At 45.5% G+C, this 24,845-nt stretch overlaps 1 protein-coding gene across 3 annotated transcripts in view; it reads right to left on the minus strand.

Moving 5' to 3' along the window:
* Positions 1–1,553: 1,553 nt before the first annotated feature.
* Positions 1,554–24,845, minus strand: part of LOC140064175 (actin-binding Rho-activating protein-like) — a 28,279-nt gene continuing 4,987 nt past the window's right edge. The window contains exons 1-2 of one of the 3 annotated variants that reach the window (XR_011847716.1): positions 4,528–8,711; positions 1,554–3,460 (exon numbers count right to left, since the gene is read on the minus strand). Coding sequence is in view for 1 of the 3 variants with exons in the window: in XM_072110798.1 (XP_071966899.1) it covers positions 3,002–3,460; positions 10,074–10,145 (531 nt within the window). In the remaining 2 variants the exon portion in view is untranslated. Of the gene's footprint in view, positions 3,461–4,527; positions 8,712–10,073; positions 10,374–24,845 lie in introns of those variants that run through there. The other 2 variants (XM_072110798.1, XR_011847717.1) reach the window with 2 other exon arrangements.

Here is a 24,845-nt window from a genome sequence, read left to right on the forward strand (position 1 = left end):
GTCCTCCATTCTTAAGTGTATCTTGTTGGGTGGCTTGGCCCCCAACACTGTGAGCGCCTTTCACAGGTGTCTCTGTGATCCATGCCTTGGATCACCTCTTCACGCTCCTGCTCCCTTCCTGGCTAGAGCATGCGCGCCCCGGCACTCGGAAATTTGAAGGGCCAGTGCACCGCTGATTGGCAATGACCACTTCCGGGTTTCTATTTAATCCGGCGGCTCCCATCACTCCCCGCCGTATCTTTGAGCGTAAGCCATAGAAAAAGCTCCTCTGCATTGTTCCGTTTCCTGTGTTCCAGTGTTCCTGTGCTCCTGTGTTCGTGCTCCTGGTTTCATGCTCCAGTGTTTCATGCTCCAGTGTTCCTGTGATACCGTGTTCCCGTTTCCATCTGCATTGATCTCCCGTTGCTGACCCCGGATTTGGACTTTGACCTTGCATCTCTGCTGCCTGCCCGGACTACCCGCTTGAGCCTAACTACGAGACTATCTCCTCTATTGGTTCTTCAACCGCGGGCTAGTCGCAGCTGTGGAACGACCTGGTGGTACCCTGCCGCAGCAAGTCCATCCCACTTTGCGACGGGCTCTGGTGAAAACCAGGTGCCACTTAGATTCTGATTGCAGGTGTTGGCTAGTACCATCTTCCACGGGGGTCCAGAGGGTCCACTGTTCCGGAATCCTGACAGCCCCATAGCAGCAAAAATGCAGTTTATTACATTGCAGTTAACTGTGTTATGCATGGAGAGTCTGACTCACTGAGCAGGTTGCGTAAGGAGACTTCTATTTTAAACTTTATTCTCCCTGACTTTTGCATCAAACAAGAGAACTTTTTAAGAAAAACTGATTAAATTGCAATATATTTACCTATTGAGAGATTGAGAAATAGTTTCTTTTAATTACACCAAGGAATATGACAAGTTTTTTTATCTGATAAGTGGAGTATGACCTATATTCAGCAATGAGATAGTGAATGAGCTTTACTCTATCGAAAAAGGAACCGAGTGACCTAGTTCTGTCTCCTGTTATAATACTATTATGTGTCACTAGGGGGTGCTACTCTCATTAGCGTATGCAGTCAGAATGCTTCACACCATTTCATCAATGATATTAGACATAGACATATCAGACAATACCTATAAAAATGTGTTCAGTATGTAAAGGTTTTACTTTTATAATGTAGAAGATTTACACTACAATATATGGTGAGTTAATTCAATTAAAATACTGTAAAGCAAATACATAGATGTCAGCGATTGGGGTAGCAATGTATATATTAACAAGGAACTTTCGGAATTCACTGAGCTAAATATACAAGAAGGGGAATAAAACAAACTATCCCCGCGCAGACGCTGGCATCCATGTATTGTGTATTCAGTTGTCAGACAACTGTTATGCTTGGCAAGCAGATCTGTCATTACTTGTAAGCAGATATTTCATCACTCTTGGAATCATGTGAGATAATATCATTCATGCACTGTCATGTGTCACCTTGGAGTTTGTTCAGCCTTGTGTCTTTATCTAATTAATAATAATAATCTTTATTTATATAGCACCACCATATTCCATAGGGGACATATACAATTAAAATAAGACATTACAGAGTACAGTCATTAGATAATGTCCAGTAGAAGGTGATACTTCTTCTAACCTGTGGCTCTCCCTCCCTTATTTTCATGTTGTCAGATCATGTCCTGCTTACACCATAGAGAGCCCTTCATTAATGTCAGTAGCACACCAAGGAAGTGTTTTCAACCTACGCATGTATGACTTTATCCATCAACAGCTGCAAAAACTCTTCAAAAGGTGAAGAATTCATACTCACAATAAATAAGACATTGAATGCAGATAAGTATAAATTCGCCTCCTCTTCTCAGATTATTCTAGCGTGCAGACATGTGCTGGGATCAATAGCTAATTACTGAACAAGCTGACGGCTGCCTAGAGTGTTTACCTATCTTAGAGAGAATGCACCAAGTTTATCCTGTCCACAGGGTAGGGCATGACAATCGGAATAGTGGGGCTCTGATTGCTGGCAGGAGTGTAACTACAGTGTTAACAGCTGCATTGGGCCCACAGTGTCCGGGGGCCCCATCATTTGTCCTGTTGCACTAAAGAATGGACAATGTGCACCAAATAGATATTATGCTGCACATTAAACATCATAGTATGTATATAACACATATGTGATGTATATATGCTGTATGTGTGTGTATATCTCTGATTTGTACATGCTGTAAGGTGTGTTTATACTGTAATGTGTATGTATATGTTCTATATGTGTGTGCATGAGTGTACAAATGTGTGTTTGAGTGAAGAAATGTATGTGTATGTATATAAGTATATAAATGGTTGTGTCTATAAATGAGTGTATAAATGTGTGTGATTGTAACTCACATGTGTGAGTATACAAATATGTATTTAAGTGGGAAGAGTGGCCCCTATCAGAAGCCTGCTATGGGGCCCTGCATCTCCCAGTTACACCCCTGACTGCTGGGATCCAAACGATCATCAGAACAGGAGTCCCATTTTTTACTCATGGATGCATGTGGCAGGTTGGATATACTTTCTGCTGCTTCATTCAATACTAGGGGAGTGTCGGCAGTTGCAAAGAGAGTTCAACACTAAGAGAGTGCTGGATATACCTGCACCCTGTCCAGGAAACATGCTTGACCTTGTCTATTTTGGGCGCAACATTTTGGCACCACTTATGAATCCATTCTGGTGCTTCTATTTTTCCAACATGTTTTTGGCACTTTCTGTGGCACAAAAAAAGACCAGTTAAAAGCTAGTCTAACAAGTTCTAAACCTTATATTCTGTGCGCCAATTCATTAATCCCTTGCGCCACAAACTTATATCCCATTGAAAACTATAGAACAGTTCTAGTGCCACCCTCTGGCAAAAATAATATATGCCCCTTAGTGTGTTTGGTCAAGAGTCATATTTTGTTATGTAAATAAGTGATAAATGAATCCTTTCACATATATGGAAGCCATATCGTTCCAGTTTTCAGGTCAATGGTTTGTCCTGCTCCTCCAGTAGAGTGATGATAACATTATCATGGACTCCCTGCCACAGCATTTCTCCTTCAAAGTCCAGTCGTCCATGCTTCCGAGCCCTTAAGAGGATCCCGACCACCTTGTCTGAGATCCGCACGTATCTTTCGAACAACCTCCCGAATGTCACTCTGATCTTTCCATCTCTGCCTCTCATACCCATGTCTCTCATGATGAGGCACATCTCATCAATCTCTTTATGAATATGCTGAAGAGCCCTCTTGCCCCTTTGCTCTGTTTTACTACCTTCTTCTGGTCTTCCATAGCCATTATCACCCTTGCGGAGACGGACATCCATGGCATGCTGGTGGTCAAAGTCATCACTGAAAGGGTTAAGCCTCTGCCTTTCCACATGTTCCTCAGATCTGAGCTGCCATTCCTTCCGCAGATCAGATATTGTTATAATCCTTATCTGTATAGAAAGAAGATTTACTTTTATTAGGAAGGTCCAAGGAATCAGCAACGTTTATGAAACAATAAAACAATCGTTAGCTGCAGTCATGTAATCTTTACGGACAGTGTGAAATTATAGTTCTAGATTCTTTCTTTAGATCTAAATTATTTAATTCTAAGGGCTCAAGTGATACCTTGTTTACTAAGTCTGCGCTAACCTGTGAGGTTACATTCTTGATAGCAGAGGGCGGATCCTGTTAGGAGAATGGTGTTCTTGCTGCCCCATTAAAGGACATCTACCACCAGAATGAAGGATTGTAAACCAAGCACACTGACATACGGGTGTGTGCTCCCTCTGGTATCTGCTCTTCTTTTAGCTTCTTATGGTCTTTTAAAGAGGAGCAGATCCTACCAAAGCGGGCACACAGCAGTATATCAATGTGCTTAATTTACAATCCTTCATCCTGCTGGTACATATCCTTTAAGCAATCTAAGATGGCTGAGAAAAGGGAACACTTAGGGGGGAGTCAGACAACATCACAGTCAGACTATCACCTCTGAAGGTTTTTATTCCCAAATTTCGGCTACGCGATCACTGTCTAGTGGTGGGGTCTACCTGCTGGAACCAATGCAGAGAAAAATGTGTTTCTGATGCTGCTTTTGAACTTTACTTGCCCTGAACTGTTCTTGAATCAGTAAATATATTATACTAAAGTAACATCTACAGCTGAAGCAAAAACCTTTTTCACAGTGCAACATCCCCCACCGGGGCCTAGCCCTTGAGGTGAGGCCTGGAGTCAGCCGGGGCCCGCAGTACCGGAGTGGCTGGCGGTTGCGGCCTAAGCACGCTATTGTCACGGTGCTTGGTACGGGGGAACCGGAGGGCTGTCCTACAGCCTGGCAGGTCTCCAGCAGGGTGGTGTTGGCAAGAAAAGATGAGGGAGCGGCTGCTATAGCGGATCTCCCTGGGGCAAACCCCTTAATGTCCCGAGTGTGAGTCTCTGGGTGATGGACAGGGTGCCGGTGATGAGGGTAGTTGTAGTAGCAGGGACCAGACGGAGACAGAAGTTGAAGAAAACAACTTACAGTTCGTTTATTGCAACCGGCAGGAACTGCAGAAAACGTGTCTTTAACAGGTGGAGTACTGGAGAGGTATTTGGAGGGAGCCACAGGATGTAGTTCACCAGCCTGGATGTATAGGGCAGGCTGGGAGGCAGCTGTGTCCTTAGAGGAGGCTTCAGCTCGGTCCTGGATCTCTTCAGGTATCACCCTTGGAGGTAGGATGATACCCCTTTCCTCACTACACTAACTCTAGTCTTATTGTTCCACTTCAGGCAGGGGCTAGGCTCTTCCTGCACTGGTCTGGTGTGCTAGAGACTCTGAGCTGCTGCTCAGCTAACTACTCTCTGCTTGTGTCCTACAGACCCAGAGGGCCTGACTAGGACCGGTCTCTCTCCTGAGAGAGATTTCTCTCTTTCTCCTCTGGGGAGAGACTCCTCTAGAACATTCTGGGCTAGGGGGTTTTATTACCTCCCTTTGGTCAGGTGGTGGCTGCTCCTCCAATTACCTCTCAGTGCACAGTGACAGGATGTAACACAGACATTGGTCAATAGCATCTTGCATTATACAAAATACTTAACCTCTGCCTTGCCAGGCAGGATTAACCACTGCAATTTCCCCTTGATCCTATAAGGACCATGTAGTGTAATGCGATGTTACCTACAGGTGGGACGTATTCGCAAGCACTACCTCGCCATTGCATCGGCGAGGGTGTTGCATACCCCGGGGGCAATTGAAAGAGCCGCCCTCGGCTCGACTACAGATGTTTTGGGGCACAGAGGGGGCTAAAGGCACTTCTAGGAAGTGCAGGCTATGTGAGGTGTAGGGACAAACCGCCCATGGTCCTGGAGACAGGCACCTGGGTGGGTGTCGGACTAAGACAAAAATATGTAAGAGCTGCATGACAGTTGGTCGCTGACGCCATTAAACCGAACTGTACAGTAGGAAAGGTGTGGTGTCATGTCCTGTAATCCACTCCTTGCACCAAGGCCTGTATATTTGTTTGATCAACGCTTCTTCCCTGGCGGCAATTATATGGTGTCTATCTGCATTGCGTTAGCATATGCGACACGAGTACCTCCTGACTGACAACCTTACCCATGTATGAGTGGCATCCAGGTGCTATCTCTGTAACACCCCCGGTCCCCTAAAGACCCGCAGTTTACGGACTACCCCCATGTGCAAACCTCAGTTTGAGGGATCAGGTAGCGGTCAGTGTTTTACATAGAAAGACGGTCCGACACAGCCACACTACAACCTGAAAAGCCTATGAAAGGGTTAATGCAGACTACTGGCAGATATGACAGTGTGCAACAGGTTAGCAAAATCACATTGGCTTAGCAGCCCAATGGGTACACATCTTATAACATAACGTTACAGATAGATAGGCTACTCAGAGTAGCATGGTAGCAAATGTCTCTTTCCCTGGAAAGGAAAGGCATAAAAAGTGCATGCAGAATGTCCGTACCTAAAAGGAAGGCATTAAGTGCAAAATAGTAGTCAATAGACATAGCAACTTTTCCCGGGAGTATCTGGCAAAAGTCTCTCAGAAGGTCTCTACTGACAAAGTCCATCTTCTGGGTACAGCCCTTGATGTGGGGAAAAGTGCAATGAAGAAGCAAAGGGTCTCCTCTATTTGGAGAGGGACAGAGTCCTTTGAAGAAATCTCTGCTGTGGCAGAGGAAGGGTGCTATCATAGCACATGACAATAGTCAGTTCAAGGTATGTCTCTTGACTGAGATAAATAAGGGTGAGCGGGCGCTCAGCCCAAATGGGATAGCAGTAATAAATATACATATGTACAATATTCACAGTACCTGAAGTGGGCTACAGCCCTTCAGGGGTTAATCTTGCTGCTCAAGAGCAATGGCTGCAGGCATGGAAGCAGGAACTGCAGCAGGGACATCATCAGCCTGGGTGAAGAAAGCAGTGTTGAGATCTGTCACCTGAAGACATCTGGTAGTAGACAATGGAACTGCTGACATGGGGCACCCAGAAGCTGGAGCTGGAACAGCAGGGAGGTCATCTGCGGCGGCAGGCATCTCAGCAAAGGAAGGAGACAGGCACTTCTCTGGCTGACCTTCTGTAGCTGGGGGCGCTGTGGAGCGCATGATGATGACCGCAGGAGCTGTAACTTCTTCACTGCTGACAGCTGAAGGATTGTTGTTCCTGGACTGACCTGCAGCTCTTGGGGGCGCTGTTGCGCTGGCGGTGGTAACCTCTGTAGCTGGCAGGGCGTTCTCACCGGACAGCCTGGGCCTCTTAGCAGGTGGTCCAGGATACTCCGCAGGACGGTCAGCAGCATTAGATAAGGGGTCAGGCCCCTTTAAGAGAGTCCCTTTTGTAGCCGGGCCTCCTATGGGGAGATGTTGACCCTCTGCAGGGAGGCCGGACTGTACCCCAGCCGGGGCTAAGGGAGATATAGTCACAGTCACTGTGATATAGGCCCTGGGGGCCATGGTACTCACATCCGCGGTGGTCCTCAGGAGGTCCGGAATCGGAGGAGGCAGCCGCTGTGGAGAATCCGCCATTGAAGACTGCGTACGGGAGACAGCAGTAAGCGGTGCAGCAGAGGAAGGGGCCCGCGGCTCGTGGGCAGGCCATGCGACACTTGGTTCTTCATCTCGGAGGCTGTGCGGCATGTCGGCAGGACAGGAGACAGCACGTGGAGAAATCCAAGATGGCCGATTAACCTCTCTGATGCTGGATGGCGGCTGCGCTGACTCTGAGGTACCTCGTGGGCTCTCACTGGCGTTGCAGCGCGGGAGAGTTTCGCACCAGAGGGCGGAGCTAGAGTCTTTCCTGCCAGGGGCTGTGGCGGGCTGAATTTTCTGCTGCGCCACAGCGCGCTGAGGCAGGATTCGCGCCATGCGCAGGGGGCGGAGCTTAGCGATGTCTCTGGGTTTCCCGCCAGTGAAAGTTTTGGCGGGCTGGAATTACTTGCTGCGCCACAGTTTCTGAGGTAAAAATCTTCAGGCGCGGCAGCGCCGGATGTAGCAGAGCTGGTACAGTTCTTGCAGGGATTAACCTCTTGAGTGCTGGAGCGGAGCTCGACAGCACGTGGCAGCAGTATAACACAGTTCAGTCCAGAAACACACAAGTACTTGGGCCTAAACCCGGATGGCAGCAGGGTTAGGCAGCACAGTCTTTTTCAATAAAGGATAGTCTTTAATGCCAGAATAAGGCACAGAAGTATATATCCTGTTCGTGACGCCACTTGCAACATCCCCCACCGGGGCCTAGCCCTTGAGGTGAGGCCTGGAGTCAGCCGGGGCCCGCAGTACCGGAGTGGCTGGCGGTTGCGGCCTAAGCACGCTATTGTCACGGTGCTTGGTACGGGGGAACCGGAGGGCTGTCCTACAGCCTGGCAGGTCTCCAGCAGGGTGGTGTTGGCAAGAAAAGATGAGGGAGCGGCTGCTATAGCGGATCTCCCTGGGGCAAACCCCTTAATGTCCCGAGTGTGAGTCTCTGGGTGATGGACAGGGTGCCGGTGATGAGGGTAGTTGTAGTAGCAGGGACCAGACGGAGACAGAAGTTGAAGAAAACAACTTACAGTTCGTTTATTGCAACCGGCAGGAACTGCAGAAAACGTGTCTTTAACAGGTGGAGTACTGGAGAGGTATTTGGAGGGAGCCACAGGATGTAGTTCACCAGCCTGGATGTATAGGGCAGGCTGGGAGGCAGCTGTGTCCTTAGAGGAGGCTTCAGCTCGGTCCTGGATCTCTTCAGGTATCACCCTTGGAGGTAGGATGATACCCCTTTCCTCACTACACTAACTCTAGTCTTATTGTTCCACTTCAGGCAGGGGCTAGGCTCTTCCTGCACTGGTCTGGTGTGCTAGAGACTCTGAGCTGCTGCTCAGCTAACTACTCTCTGCTTGTGTCCTACAGACCCAGAGGGCCTGACTAGGACCGGTCTCTCTCCTGAGAGAGATTTCTCTCTTTCTCCTCTGGGGAGAGACTCCTCTAGAACATTCTGGGCTAGGGGGTTTTATTACCTCCCTTTGGTCAGGTGGTGGCTGCTCCTCCAATTACCTCTCAGTGCACAGTGACAGGATGTAACACAGACATTGGTCAATAGCATCTTGCATTATACAAAATACTTAACCTCTGCCTTGCCAGGCAGGATTAACCACTGCAATTTCCCCTTGATCCTATAAGGACCATGTAGTGTAATGCGATGTTACCTACAGGTGGGACGTATTCGCAAGCACTACCTCGCCATTGCATCGGCGAGGGTGTTGCAACAGTGTATCACTTAAAGAGAGACAGATATTTGTTGCTGATCAGAAAAGGGAAGCATAACATTGAATTCTTCTACACTAAGTTGCCCGGTATTTATAGACTAAATTGAAATGACTAGCATCCTATTTTCATGAGCAGGCACTGTTTTTAGATCCCAACTTCCCAAATATTTAGAACTAGATAGAGATCCTGCTTTATGCACAGAGATCATGTGTAACAATGCTCCAGACAGCATATACCAGTGATGGTGAACCTTTTAGAGCCGGAGTGCCCAAACTTCAACCAAAAGCCACTTATTTATTGCAAAGTGCCAGCACAGCAATCTAAGCAGTAATTTATTTCTCCTTGTTCATTGACTTTCAATCTTTCAGCCTCCTAAAGACACCAATGCCGTTGAAAGGAGGAGGGCAAATTCATCTATCATTGTAGGAAGATTCTGCAGGCAGATTCTTTGAGTTCTGTCTGGTGAAGTTCATTCTGGGGTGACGGCCTGGGTGCCCACAGAGAGGGCTCAGAGTGCCGCCTCTGGCACCCGTGCCATAGGTTTGCCATCACTGACCTATACTTTTGTGTGTGAAAAATGTATTCATATTCCAGGAATGTAGCTGGATTTGAAGCACTCTGTTGCACTGCTGTGTGACATCTCTTAAGTGAACAGCACACATCCACAATAGTATTCAAACATAAGCCTGTTCAGTGAAAAGATCTCACTAGCTATTGCTCCATATCCAGCTACAATACTGGAATACATTTTTTTTCTCAGTCCTGCTGCCACAGGTATGGCTATAGAGATCTCCAAGGCTGCTACCTAAGGGCTCGTTCAAACATGATTTTTCGAAGCTTGTATACCATCTGATTTTTTGGGGCAAATCCCATACTTTCTATTAACGCAATAACGTATTAATTTCTATTGGACTGTTCACATCTGGTCTTTTTTCCGATGTGCAGATAAAAATACAGCATGCTTTTTTTTTTAACTTATATGTAAACTACAGACATCCACAGAAGTCAACGGATCTACAAAAATGACATCCGTATGCGGTCCATTTTTATCAGATATTGCAAGGCAACTAACTGGGGTGGGCAGAAAGTAGATTATAAAAGCATGTTTTTTCGTGGACATGATAAAAACGAATGTGGATACAATATTTACTGCACACAGATATCACACATCCGCATTATTTACGGACACACACCGGACACGGCCGCCTGAATGAGCCCTGAATGATCTGGCAAATATTTCTGACAATTTCAAAGCATCAATGATCATCCTCTCCCCCAAAATATATAAACAAATTGCTATATGACATAAAATGTAGAATTTCTTACCTTGGACAGAAGATCCTGTCTCCGCTTTTCAGCTTCAGATCTCTGCTCCATGTTATCTTTTTTGTCAGACATTTTAACTTCTTGTTTGAACAGAAAGTCTTCTAAAATCTTGTATTTGAGCTGCCAAATCTAACTCATCCTCAGAGGTTGAAGAGAGATCCAATGAGAAGGCAGTCATAGAAGTAAATGATACATGATACAGAGATGGGTTCCAGTTGCCTGGCTTTCTGTAGCCTCAACTATGGAGATAAGGAATGACCATATACTGTGACCTCTTGTGTCCTACCTATAGGTCACTCCTACAGAGGCGAGAGCCATAGCAGTAGCTCTTTATAGATGAACACTGATCAGTGTGGAATGAGAAGCATCCTGTGTCCTGTCATTCTAAACTTACTCAGTAACAGATGGGAGATGCTGTACTTCACAGAGGCGCTAAGGCCTTGCATGTTCCTGATCATGTGTACTCTGTATAATTAATGAACATTGTACTAGACGTTAATTGAAATCCATCACTGAGATGTAACATGGTAGAAGAATGGTGAACAGAACGGCCAAACTCTAACATTGTTCTGAACACTCTGCTAAAGATGTTACAATAACTGTATTCTTGCATGTAGGGGGCAGTATTTAAACAGTTTTATTCTTGTAGATAGCAGGCAGTACAATAGTAATTATGTTTTGGTATATAAGAGGCAGCATCCCAGTAGTTTTATTCTGCTACATAGGGACAGTTCATTTCTTTTAGATGGAGTGTAGTAAAATAGTAATTATATTGTAGTAAACATTAGGCAGTATTATAGTAATTATATTTCTGTACACAGGGGCAATATAATCATAGTTATATTCTTGTACATAGGGGCAGTATTATAGCAGTTATATTCTTGTATATAGGGACAGTATTATAGTAGTTATAATCTTGTACATAGGGTGCAGTATTATAGTAGTTATATTCTTGTTCATAGGGGCAGTATTATAGTAGTTATATTCTTGTACATAGAGGGCAGTATTATAGTAGTTATATTCTTGTACATAGAGGGCAGTATTATAGTAGTTATATTCTTGTGCATAGGGGGCAGTATTATAGTAGTTATATTCTTGTACATAAGAGGAAGTATTATAGTAGTTATATTCTTGTACATAGGGTGCAGTATTATAGTAGTTATAGTCTTGTACATAGGGTGCAGTATTATAGTAGTTATATTCTTGTACATAGGGAGCAGCATTATAGCAGTTATATTCTTGTACATAGGGGGCAGTATTATAGTAGTTATATTCTTGTACATAGGGGCAGTATTATAGTATTTATATTCTTGTACATAGGAGGCAGTATTATAGTAGTTATATTCTTGTACATAGGAGCAATTTTATAGTAGTTATAGCCTTGTACATATGGGGCCATATTATAGTAGCTATATTCTTGTACATAGGGGGCAGTATTATAGTAGTTATAGTCTTGTACATAGGGGGCAGTATTATAGTAGTTATATCCTTGTACATAGAGGGCAGTATTATAGTAGTTATATTCTTGTACATAGGGTGCAGTATTCTTATACATAGGAACATGTTCTTGTGTATGTTTATAAGTATTTTGTAGCTATTTTAATGATAATAATAATCTTTTGAAGGAAATCTATCATTTGATTTCATGCATTATGAACCAAACATAACTTGAAAATGCTGTAGCTACACTGATGCAGAAGCATATCTTGTTTAAATCCCTGAATGGTTTTGCTTAAAAAACAATAATAACATTTAGTATCTTGGGAAAGCTGAATTGCCTTCAGCCTGCACATTACACAGAGTTTCCTGAACTGTCCAGAGATGACTAATCAACCTGAGCTAGATCACTCATGTACAGCAACTGAGGGATGGAGTGGCGAATGACTACTTGTGCCTGTCAGGCACAACACATTGCAGATTCTCTCAAGCAATGCATACTTAATGTGATAGGTGAAGCTGAGCCCCGGCACAGAAGCGACAGAGCTCATTATCATAATTTTATAATTGTCTTTTTCAGCAAAACCACTCAGGGGATTAAACAAGATATGCTTCTGCATCGGTGTATCTACAACATTCTCAAGGTATGTTTGGTTTATAAAGCATGAAATCAAATGGAAGATTTTCTTTAAGTACCCCTTTGGATACCAAGGGGCCGCTCTTGGAGCCACCTCTGTAATCCATACTCTTCAGATGTGAGCACTGCCCACAATTTCTTGGTTTATGAATATGTTGAATTAGGGGGGGTGATAAGCTGTTGTTTTACAGTTGCATGCATTTTACCCTATGTCCTGTGTGTAGAGTTGCAAATGGAAATTTTAAATTGTGCAACTGAATTTGTAGCCACACAGGAACATTTCCTTCACGTGATGGGTGCATGTTCCTAACAGATATCGTCAAAGCAGCCCTGCACCTGCTCTGTGCAGCCCCAGCACAGTCTGACACATTTACTGTTCCAGTTATATATTTAGCATGAACGTAGGGTCTCACATAACTCTCTAATTAATTTTAACGCAGGTCCAGCCAACAGTACAGGTTTCTTAAAGTAGATCTTAGCTCAAAAAGTCTTAGCTGTGCTGGGATCTTTCTGTTCCATCTTCTAGACTGTTCTTAGGTCCGCTCCTGGCCGCTTCATATTATTCCAGACATATAAAATTAGTTTAGAAACATTTATTTATTTTGAGCAGTGTGTGAGCTATCATTTTATCAATGAGTCAACCAGAGCTACACAGTCCATTAATAAGGGCATACATTGAAAATATATATATTTGATTAAAAAAATATATATACCATAATGTCTTATCATCTGCTTTAGACTGCCCTGACTGAAAGCAGATAAATAGAAACAAGCAAAAGTAACAAAATTTGTTTTATGCGCTTTGTGTGACATTTTTTTGATGTGACCGCCACAATTTAGCTTCTTTTCTGATATTCATCGTGCTCCTGAAACAACACTGAACAGTTCCGTCCTCTATGGAATAAGGCTAACACCCCAGCCCTGCTCCACTGCAGGGGAACCTACGACATGACCCACCACAGTTTATTCATTCTTTGAACCTCTCCAAATATTGCAGTATAGCATAGAGTCTCATGTGTAGCCCATGCAGGCAAGAAGAATCAGGAACAGTCACTTTGGGCCCTGTCTTCTCTCTGGCCCCTGTTGTCGTGTTGCCGCTGAGACCCTTCTGGATCATCTGGCAGTATTTTCACATAGCGAAGTGTGTGAGAATCAAAGGTTTATATTTTGCTTTCCGGAATGAAGGTTTTGAGGGTGGACTTGGTGCTTGACCAGTGCTATACATGTCTGGATAAGGGTTAGTCTCCTGCTTGACACCACAGTACAGTAGTCACCAAAGATCAGAATTTTCTGCTGTTGAAATATTAGAGGATCATTCCTCTTTTTGTATGCCATCAAAACCTCTGGCTTCTCAATATAGTCCTGCGACATCCCCCACCGGGGCCTAGCCTTTTCTTGGGGCCTGGAATATCGGAGTGGCTGGCGGTTTCGGCCTAGGCACGCTAGTGTCTTGGCAGGTCTCCAGCAGGTGGTGTATGCAAGAAATAATATAGAGGGAGAGGCTGTGGTACTGATGCTCCCTGGGGCAGCCCTTAAAGTCTTTAGTATGTGGTAGGTAGATGGGGTGCCCTTGATGGTGATACAGCCGTAGCAGGGACCAGGCGGAGACAATGTTGTGCATAAAAGTAACTTACAGTTCTTTAATCAACCAACGGTAACAACACGCCAAACGATTCTGTACAAATGCATTACTGGAGTGATTTTGGAGAGGAACCTCAGGAGTTGTGTCACCAGACTGGATGCAGGGGCAGGCTGGGATGTAGCTGTGTCCAATCCTGGAAGTATGCTGCTTTGTCCTGTGTCACTCTATGTGAAGTAGTTATTGAGATGAGGCCTAGCATGCCTGTAGTCAGAGCTTGTGCTCAGAGCTCCTCCTGTGGTGAGAGCTCGGCCTGAAGAGAGCTAACTCCTCCCCTGACTAAGGGTTTAGTTACTCCCTAGTCAGCTGGTCTCCTCCTCCAATCACTCCAGTTACAAAAGGTGGAACATCATTGCATGATAACATTAACATGCTTTTAACCCTTGCCTATCCAGGCACAATCTACTGCTGCTCAATAACCTCTATATATATTGCATATGAAAAGGGCTTATTCGCAGTTCCTTTGCTATGCGCATTGGCAGGGACGTTGCAGTCCAAATATTGCACTTTGTGTCGCAAGCTCTGTGATAAAGGTTCAACCAAAACATTGCTGCACTCTGTTGGAGCAGTATAGTGTCTGCCAGATTCATGAAGAACATGTGCCACAATTTATGCACACCCTGCACACTTCACAGGCAAACTGCACCTAGTGTGGTTTGCACAGTTTGTTTTGATAAATGTGAACCATTGTATGAGACAACAGGGCATATTTATCAGGACCTCTGCCCCACATACACATACCTCCCAACATTTGGGAAAAGGAAAGAGGGACAAAATGGCGGCACGCGTAGCGTGCCGCGGCGATCCCCCTAAGCCACACCCCCAATCACTCCCTGGCCACGCCCCAAATTTTAGCCATATTAAAATAATAAAAATCATCATTTAAAAAAAAAAAAAAAAAATTATCCTCATTGGGACTTGAACCCAGAACCTGCAGTGTCCATGTACAATAATAACACAGCGCCTTAACCCACTGAGCTATAACCTCAGTGATTAACAAGGTGGAGAATTTTGGTAACTAAGAACTATATACTGCCTTGGTATATAGGGAGGGATCTTCTCAGATTATTGTAATTATTGAGACTATTATTATTATTATGGAGATTATTATTATTATTATTGAGATGATTATTATTATTTTTACTATTATTAATAATCGTCTCCATAATAATAAAAATAATAAAATGTATAATAATAATAATAATAGTCTCAATAATTACAATAATAACCTCTGAGAAGATCCTTCTCTATATATCAGTGCATTAGTCTGTGTCACAGTGTAAATGGCAGATAACATGTCTTACTTACCAGAAATCCTCAGCTCTGTATCACTGGGCTTATAGCTCAGTTAGTTAAGCTCCAGTCTATGGTGCAGAGGGTCACAGGTTCGAATCTCAGCCTGGGCAAAACTTTATGTAATTTAATTATATAAAGAGCTTGTGTCTGGGGAATCCCTAGGAGACCATATATGGACAGATCTGATCTGAAGCTGATGACGTGGTCCCTGCTCTCAGGCTAAGCCGACACTTCTCTGAAAAGGATTCCCTGCCCGATGTCTGCTCTGGGGAACCCTAGGAGATGCAGTGACCATATATGGACAGATCTGAAGTTGATGACGTGGTCCCTGCTCTGCGCTAAGCCCGACACTTCTCTGAAAAGGATTCCCTGCCCGATGTCTGTAGAAGCCATTCTGTACTGTGAGTTCAGACTTTCAAAGTATTTACTATGCGGACACAGTGCCGGGACACAGCGGGACCTGGGGGGAAAATCCGTAACAATATCATAGCTGCCCGTGACGCGGGGCAGAGGTACGAAAAACGGGAAAGTCCCGTCAAAATCGGGACGGTTGGGAGCTATGCATACAAGCAGCAGCCAATTTGCAGGAGCACGACTCCAGTCCAACTCACCTCTGTTGCAGTTCAGGTGATTGTAAGTTCTGTGTGGTACACCTGACTGCTAAGGTACCCCTAGACTCAAGGCTGACGTTATTAGATGTGAAAGGGTTAAATATTTGGGTAGTAGTGCACTTTAATAGGGTTGGTGAGCTGTCACTTTAACCCCTTCATGACATAGGGCCATTTGTGCCTGAATGTGCAGGTCAATTTTTGACGTTCTGCTATGCGCTTCTTTAAATGATGATATCTCTGGAAAAGCTTTGCATAGCATAACATTTTTACTTAGTGTGAGGCTTTAACTTGATAAGAGTTTTATTAATTAAGTATTTTTTCTTTATAAAATTTGACAACAATTACAGATAACTACAGATGTGAAAAAAAATATTTTTTTGTGATTTTTCCAACTAAAGTTTTTTTTTTAACAAGCAGTAACTTTTACCAAAATATGTTATAAATATGTACAGCATTATTCCATTACCTTTTCTCAGGTATAGCTGCAGATTCAGAGGGTGCATGTACTTATACAAAGTGAAAGTCTTTCCTGCAACTTCTTCTACATTCTAGGGGGGGGGGGGCACATTTCAAACGCCTATCCTCCCTCCTGAATCCTTGCATCTAGAAACACAATCCCACCTTCTTGATGCTTACCTCATGACGTTCTTCTCTTCTACTGGATGTGGGAGTTTATACGTCTGCCGCTCATTTCCCTCTCCCTCTTTGAAGTGTCCCTATTCTATTAAGATGTTATGTTTTTCCTTTATTTTCCTTATTTTATAGTTAGGAAGATTTAGAATGGTGGTTGCCCGACTCGCCAGCTGGAAGGAAAGCTAGGCATTCAGCTTCCAGGACTATAAATTGTGGGTTTTTTTGCATATTACGGGTTAATATATATATATATAAACAACATTTGAAAAGTCCAGCAGCACCAAGATTGCCAAGTAATTTTGTGGGTGCAAACCCCAATATCCTGGTCTTGACACACCAGACAAATATATCCAAGAGACTGAGGTAAAATGTGAAAAAAACGGATGGGAGCTTTATTAGCCCAAGTGCAACGTTTCAGACCCTGTTCAGGATCCTTTTTCAAGCCTTATATATATATAAAGCTTTAACCTAATTTTACACCCATCAAGAAGTCTCTGTCGTTTTTGGAAGTAAAATTATAATGTTAAAGTTTACTGATATTTGTGTCACAGGAAATTTATTAAAGTGCCTTATCGGGTGGTTTGTTGCATGCCCTCCAGGCTTGGAAGCTGACTGCCGAAATTTGTGTCTCTGCCACTATTTTAAGCATGAAAGGTTCCTCTTAATCAGGCACAATCTTTGAACTGTGAATGTTGCCAAAAACACAGAAGTTGTGTACATCCAGATCCTATCCAGGAACCTGTAGTAAACAGCATTTGGGGAGTTGGGGACCAAAATCATGCAAGGATTTCCACTTGTAAAACATTCACATTTTCTATTTTATCATGATAGACATAGTAGTGCCCTGTTTCATGATGCAGGCGAATCCAGACTGTTCTCTCTTTCAAACAAATAAAATTTACCACTGGGTGGAGCTGCTGTGCTATAGATTTACATGTTACCAAGTTTCATAATTTTGTCTTTGCATAATCGGCGGACCAACATGCGGTGCTACTGACACTGCATAACTTTACAGAAGGGCATTTGCTCAAAAAGAGCAAAACAGAGTTTGCAAACAGTTAAACTATTTATTACAGAGGTTTCGTCCATACAGCTTTTTCAACTATAGTGGCACTTTAAATAAATTAAGTACAGGGCTTTATTTAAATTAATTATGTGGTGCTGTATATTAATTAGGGACACAATATATTTAGAGGTACCTTTTTATTAATTAGGTTGGTCTATATATAATTCAGAAAATGGACAGCACACTGGTGTCAGGGGTATATACCGTATATACTCGAGTATAAGCCGACCCGAGTATAAGCCGATGCCCCTAATTTTACCACAAAATACTGGGAAAACCTATTGACTCGAGTATAAGCCGAGGGTGGGAAATGCATTGGTCACAGCCTCCCCAGTATATAGCCAGCCAGCCCCTGCCCCATTGTATATAGCCAGCCAGCCCCTGCCCCAGTGTATATAGCCTGCCAGCCCCTGCCCCAGTGTATATAGCCTGCCAGCCCCTGCCCCAGTCTATATAGCCTGCCAGCCCCTGCCCCAGTGTATATAGCCTGCCAGCCCCTGCCCCAGTCTATATAGCCTGCCAGCCCCTGCCCCAGTGTATATAGCCTGCGAGACCCTGCCCCAGTGTATATAGCCTGCCAGACCCTGCCCCAGTGTATATAGCCTGCCAGACCCTGCCCCAGTGTGTATAGCCTGCCAGCCCCTGCCCCAGTGTATATAGCCTGCCAGCCCCTGCCCCAGTGTATATAGCCTGCCAGCCCCTGCCAGACAGATCGCACAGAAGATATACAGGGGTCGCCGGAAAGGTGAGTTTAGATATATTTTTTTTGACTCGAGTATAAGCCGAGTTTGGGTTTTTCAGCACATTTTTTGTGCTGAAAAACTAGGCTTATACTCGAGTATATAAGGTAATAATAATCTTTCTTTATATAGCGCCATCATATTCCATAGCATATACAAAAATAATATTACATTTCAGTACAAACAGTCATATGGAACAATAGGAGTGAGGGCCCTGCTCTCAAGAGCTTACAGTCTATGAGGATGAGGGGGTGACACAAGAGCTTACATTTTTTGAGGACGAAGGGGGTGACACATGAGGTAAATGAGATTGTTTAATGGTTCAGCCATTTATAAGGGAACAATATTATATAATTCATAAACAAAAATTCTGCTCCTTGAACCAGCCATCAGCCGCCATCAGGTCCAAGATGAAAGTGACTGCAGAGAAGCCTTGAACTTGATATATATTTGGTATTTCCCGGATAACAGATGGGAGATGGGACATAGGATGTATTACTAAAGAGATAGTTGACATTTCATGCAGTTAACAAGTGTGATAGGCCTGCCTAAAGAGATTGAATGAATAAAGGGAGAACTGAATTCGGAAGGAGACAGACAACCAGTGCAGTGATTGGCACAAACTGGAGGCATCTGTGTAGCATTTGGTCTGAAAGACGAGCCTGGCTGCTGCATTAACAATAGATTGTAGAGGAGAGAGTTTAGCGAGTGGAATGCCGATAAGTAGGGAGTTACAGTAGTGTAGTCAAGAGTGAATCAGAGTAACAATTAGTTTCAATTGTCAGAAATGGTCAGATTCTGGAGATGTTTCTGAGATGCATGCGGCAAGAGAGAGCAAGACACTGAATATACGGTGCAAAGGAGAGGTCAGAGTCCAGCACAACCCCAAGACAGTGGGCCTGCTGCCTAGGTGCTATAGTGATCCCACAGACCGAGATGGAGAAATCAGGTTGAGTGAGTTAATTGATGGTGGAAAGACAAGAAGTTCAGTCTTAGAAAGATAAAGTTTCAAGAAAAGAGGACATAATGTATGAGACAGCAGAGAAACATTCAGATGTTCTGGATTAATGCAGGGGTGATGTTAGGTGCAGAAGTATACAGCTGGGTATCATCAGCATAGAGATATTGTTTAGTAGCACATTTTTATCTAGTGACTGATATTTTTATGGGTGCAGTGTGAACATATGAGGCTTCTGCTTATGTGTAATTTACATATGTTAGAAAATATTTTAATATGTAAATATTAGGAAATTAATTTTATTAATTTTCATACAACCCAGGGCCCATGGAAATCCAAATTCACCCCTGCTAGGAGCTGAATCACGAAAAGGTACACTTTGTTTTTTGCCATTCCTTGTCAGCCCCCATGAGGTTTTCCAATATTTTTAGATAGCAACTATATGCCTCTTTCCCTTCAATCTAGCACAAAGCAGAGAGATCCTGTCTCATAAATGACTCCTCCAGAGAAGAGTATGGGGATAAAAAGTCACAAATGCAGGCACAAATCCACTCCAGTCACTCAATGGTTCTTGGAAAACTAGTAGGTAAGTGCTAGTTGTGTTTTTTTAGTAAAAAGTCACAAAATCACCCACAAGGAAACTGTCACTGTCACTGTCTATGTCACTGTGATAAATCTAACTGATCTAAATGACTCCCCACCACCACCTCCACACACCTTCTGAATCTTTTCCAGTTTATTTTGTCATTTTCTGTCATAATGGAACAAATAAGGATTCAGGAGATGAACCGTGTAACGCCCTAGACACAGAGATAATTAACTTTTATGGAGGGAGCGTTTCATTTCCAAGTGTAATAGGGTGTGGGTCTGGAGCAGACTGGGATGATAGAAGCCCCCTCAGGGGTGATCCCGCTTGTATAATATCAGTCTGGGGCACACGTGTTACCAACTGCTCTATGATTATCATATCAGCTCCTCCTTCATACAGCAGCTGCTGTCCAGAAGTTGCCAAGCTCAAAGCTGACAGCAGATGCTGAGCGCACAATGCAATGGACAATCCTGTCACTACCTCCTCTCCCCTGCATGGGTCAGTGCCACAACCCCCTCATTTCAGCCCCTTAGTTATAGTCACTAGGCAATCAATAAATATTCAATAATTTTTGAAAAAAGGCAATACATAAATAGATCAAGTGTTTACAAGATATTACAATACATACAGTGAGAGCTAGGTGCTTCCTTTTTTTGCTTTAAACTGAGTGAAACATAAAGAGAAATAATATCCTGGAACCAATCAATGGCCTCAGTGGTGACCTCTATCCGAATGGCACGTCACTTCTGATGTTAGTTAGTGCTAGTTAGCCATGTGCCATTTGTATAAACGTTGCCAATGAGATCAGTAACTGGTTCCACTGATGATCTATCACAAATGGCATGGAATAGAGGGTTGGGGTGAGTGAATTTTAATTAATATATTAGAATGTGAATGACCTGGAGAGACCCTTTAAAGATTAGGTAAACCGTCTACCACTATATGGTGTATCGATAAGGCATAGCTTTCTAGTAACACTAGGGCAGATTTCTTTATCATATTCTGCATGAGACACATTTATGATGTCCCAGGTACAATTTTGTGTTACCACATAAGCAAAAATCAAACTGAGATGTGACCTCAGCTCATTGTTATAGTAATGGGAGGTGGAAAGTTGTTGCACATAGAGGACCTTTTGTGATGCAAATTTTGCAGCAGTTGCAAGCTTCTCCTTTCATTCTCTACTGGACCCTGGGCTGCAGCTTATTTCAGCATCACAGTCTGGTGTTTTTTTGACATTCAATCGTCAATTACATTTCAGCAGAGATTCACACTTGTGTTAAAAAAAGGTTTCCCTGGAGACACCAGGAAACAATAAGATCATCATGACAGATGCTTCCTGCAAAAAAGATGACCACCATTAAGTCAGGGACAATGTGATAACAGCTGATAGACCAGAAGATGCCCACTGTACAATGCAGGATTGCACATCCTTCAGCAGTCTATTGTCATACTGCTTAACTTCAAGGGGCTGCACTAGTAACCAGAACCCAAATGTGCCAGGAGCCACAGTACAGCGCACAATACTCAAACACCCCCCCACCCCCCCAGAGCAGACATAAAATAGTGGAGACCTCCAGAGCAGACCTATAATACAGGAGAACCCCAAAGCAGACCTATAATACAGGACACCCGTGGAGCAGATGTATAATAGTGGAGACCCACAGGGTGGACCTATAATACAGGAGACCCCCAAAGCAGACCTATAATACAGGAGACCCGTTGAGCAGATGTATAATAGTGGAGACCCACAGAGCAGACCTATAATACAGGAGACCCCCAAAGCAGACCTATAATACAGGAGACCCGTTGAGCAGATGTATAATAGTCGAGACCCACAGAGCAGACCTATAATACAGGAGACCCCCAAAGCAGACCTATAATACAGGAGAACCGTTGAGCAGATGTATGATAGTCGAGACCCACAGAGCAGACCTATAATACTGGAGATCACTAGAGCAGACCTATAATACAGGAGAACACCAGAGCTGATGTATAATAGTGGAGACCTCCAGAGCAGATCTATAATACTGAAGACCCCTCAGAGCAGTTGTATAATACTGGAGACCCCTCAGAGAAGATGTATAATAGTGCAGACCACAAGAGCAGACCTATAATACTGAAGACCCTTCAAAGCAGTTGTATAATAGCGTGGACCACAGAGGAGAAGTATAATACTGGGGACAAATAAGCCATATAAAACATATAATACTAAAGACCTCCAGAGCAGGCAACCTTCTGTACAACGAAGTCAACAGGGAATAGAATGCCTGATGCAAGTGTGAACTGAGCCTTACAGTATGATAAAGTGCTCAAGCATCCTCCATACATAGTGAATCTGCAACACCCTCGCCGATGCAATGGCGAGGTAGTGCTTGCGAATACGTCCCACCTGTAGGTAACACCACATTACACTACATGGTCCTTATAGGATCAAGGGGAAATTGCAGTGGTTAATCCTGCCTGGCAAGGCAGATGTTAATCTGAGATGTAATTACGTCAACCAATGTCTGTGTTACATCCTGTCTCTGTGCACTGAGAGGTAATTGGAGGAGCAGCCACCACCTGACCAAAGGGAGGTAATAAAACCTCTGGCCAGGAATGTTCTAGGGAAGTCTCTCCCAAGAGAGAGAAGAGAGCAGTCTCTCCCAGAAGGGAGAATAGACCGGTCCTAGTCAGGCCCTCTGGGTCTGCAGGACGCAAGCAGAGAGTAGTTAGCTGAGCAGTAGCTCAGAGACCCTAGCACACCAGACCAGTGCAGGAAGAGCCTAGCCCCTGCCTGAAGTGGAACAATAAGACTAGAGTTAGTGTAGTGAGGAAAGGGGTATCATCCTACCTTCAAGGGTGATACCTGAAGAGATCCAGGACCGAGCTGAAGCATCCTCTAGGACACAGCTGCCTCCCAGCCTGCCCTATACATCCAGGCTGGTGAACTACATCCTGTGGCTCCCTCCAAATACCTCTCCAGTACTCCACCATCTTGTTAAAGGCATGTTGCTGATGTTCCTGCGGTTCCAATAAAGAACTGTAAGTTGTTTTCTTCAACTTCTGCCTCCGTCTGGTCCCTGCTACTACCCCTGCCTTCATCACCGGCACCCTGTCCATCACCCAGAGACTCACCCTCGGGACATTAAGGGGTTGCCCCAGGGAGATCCGCTATAGCAGCCGCTCCCTCATCATTTCTTGCCAACACCACCCTGCTGGAGACCTGCCAGGCTGTAGGACAGCCCTCCGGTTACCCCGTACCAAGCACCGTGACAATAGCGTGCTTAGGCCGCAACCGCCAGCCACTCCGGTACTGCGGGCCCCGGCTGTCTCCAGGCCGCACCTCAAGGGCTAGGCCCCGGTGGGGGATGTTACAAGTGGCGTCACGAACAGGATATAGACTTCTGTGCCTTATTACGGCATTAAAGACTTTCCTTTATTAAAAGACTGTGCTGCCTAACCCTGCTGCCATCCGGGTTTAGGCCCAAGGACTTGTGTGTTTCTGGAATCAACTGTGTTATACTGCTGCCACGTGCGGTCGAGCGCCGCTCCCGCACTCCAGAGGTTAATCCTGGCAAGAACTGTACCAGCTCTGCTACATCCGGCGCTGCCGTGCCTAAAGATTTTTACCTCAGAAACTGTGGCGCAGCAAATAATTCCAGCCCGCCAAAACCTTCACTGGCGGGAAACCCAGATGACGCATCAAGCTCCACCCACGCGCGAAGGGCGCGAACCCCGCCTCCTGTGGCGCAGGAAAAATTAGAGCCCGCCACAGCTCTTGGCGGGAAGGACTTGGACTCCTCCCACTGGCTCGAGGCGGACTTCCTGCCCTGCCTCAGAGAAGCGCCAGAACTGGAGTGGACTTTGGACAGCGAGGACAACGCCATGTGGGGTCCTCCGCCTTTCCCTCCTGTGGAGCGTCCGGAGTTTTATGAGGTCCTAGAGACTATGGTGGTGGTCTCTGCGCAGCCCGTCCGAAGACCCTCCGCTGGACATCGGCTGCACCGAGGATTGACTCGGGCCTTCGTCACCAGGACATGTTACCAAACGGTGACGCAATACCAAATCCCACCCGGGCGGTTCCTCGTCCCTATCCCGGCTACCATCCCGGTACCGCGGGCCCACGTGGAGGCGCCACGTGGGGAGGCCCCGACTCCTGCTGAGCCAACACCTGGGCCTAGTGTTGCCGCTCCACCTGCTCCGAGGCCTACTACTCCTGCTGCGCGGCCTGCTAGCCCCGCTGTGGTGGTTCCTGACCCTCCGGTGGTTCCTGCTCCTGTTCCGGCACCTACCTGTCGTCCAAGGAGATCCGAGCCTGAACCGGAGCCACGAGCCCCAGCACCGAAACCTCCGCAGCCTCAAGGCCGAGGTGAGGCCGCCCGCCGGCGACTCCGAGACGCTGTCTCGGACCAGCGACGCCGAGAAAAGGAGGCCCAGCGGTATATGGCCGGCCGATCTACAGCTGGAGCTTGGGTCGAGAAGAATCGCACCACTGGCATGGTCCGGTTCTTCGATAAGCGGAAGGGCTATGGCTTCGCCACCCAGGACTACACCGGACGGGAAGTATTTATACCCCGCCGGTCCGTCAAGAGGCCTGATCTGCCGGAGAGCCTGCACAACCTGAAGCCGGGAGAGTGTATCGAGTTCTCCCTGCAGGAAGGACCTCGAGGACCCTGGGCGGCTGGCGTGATCCGGATCCCCGACTCCGACGAGGACCGTTACTTCCCGCAGGACGACTGGTATGAGGACGACGAGTGGCCGGAGTCTCCGAACACCTCTTCCTCCTCGGCTGCAAGTCCCCGGGCGGTGACCCACGTGAATGCCCCATCCACAGTAATTGTGAGTACGGGTCCCATTGCCATCCATGGGCCGGGCATGATACAGGGCGCCACCCCCACCGGCTCCCCTGCCGGGAGCATTGCCAGGTCCCGCGGCTCTTCTGTGGGAGAAGACATCCCGGCTAGTGAACCTTGTCCGGAGGTTCCATCTAGGCCCGCATCTCCCCGTGCCGGTTACCAATGGGGTGATGACCCGGCCCCGGAAGAACCGGAGCTGGAAGGAGCCGCGGCGCGGCCGCTGGACTCCGTTTATTTTTTCCTGGACCCCTCTGTGGTCCCTGGCTCAGTTGAGCCCCCGGCTGGAACAGCCGACACCCCGGGCGACAGCGCTCCTCCCCCTGAA

This window comes from Engystomops pustulosus, chromosome 6 (genome assembly GCF_040894005.1).
Source record: "Engystomops pustulosus chromosome 6, aEngPut4.maternal, whole genome shotgun sequence".
NCBI lineage: Eukaryota > Metazoa > Chordata > Amphibia > Anura > Leptodactylidae > Engystomops > Engystomops pustulosus.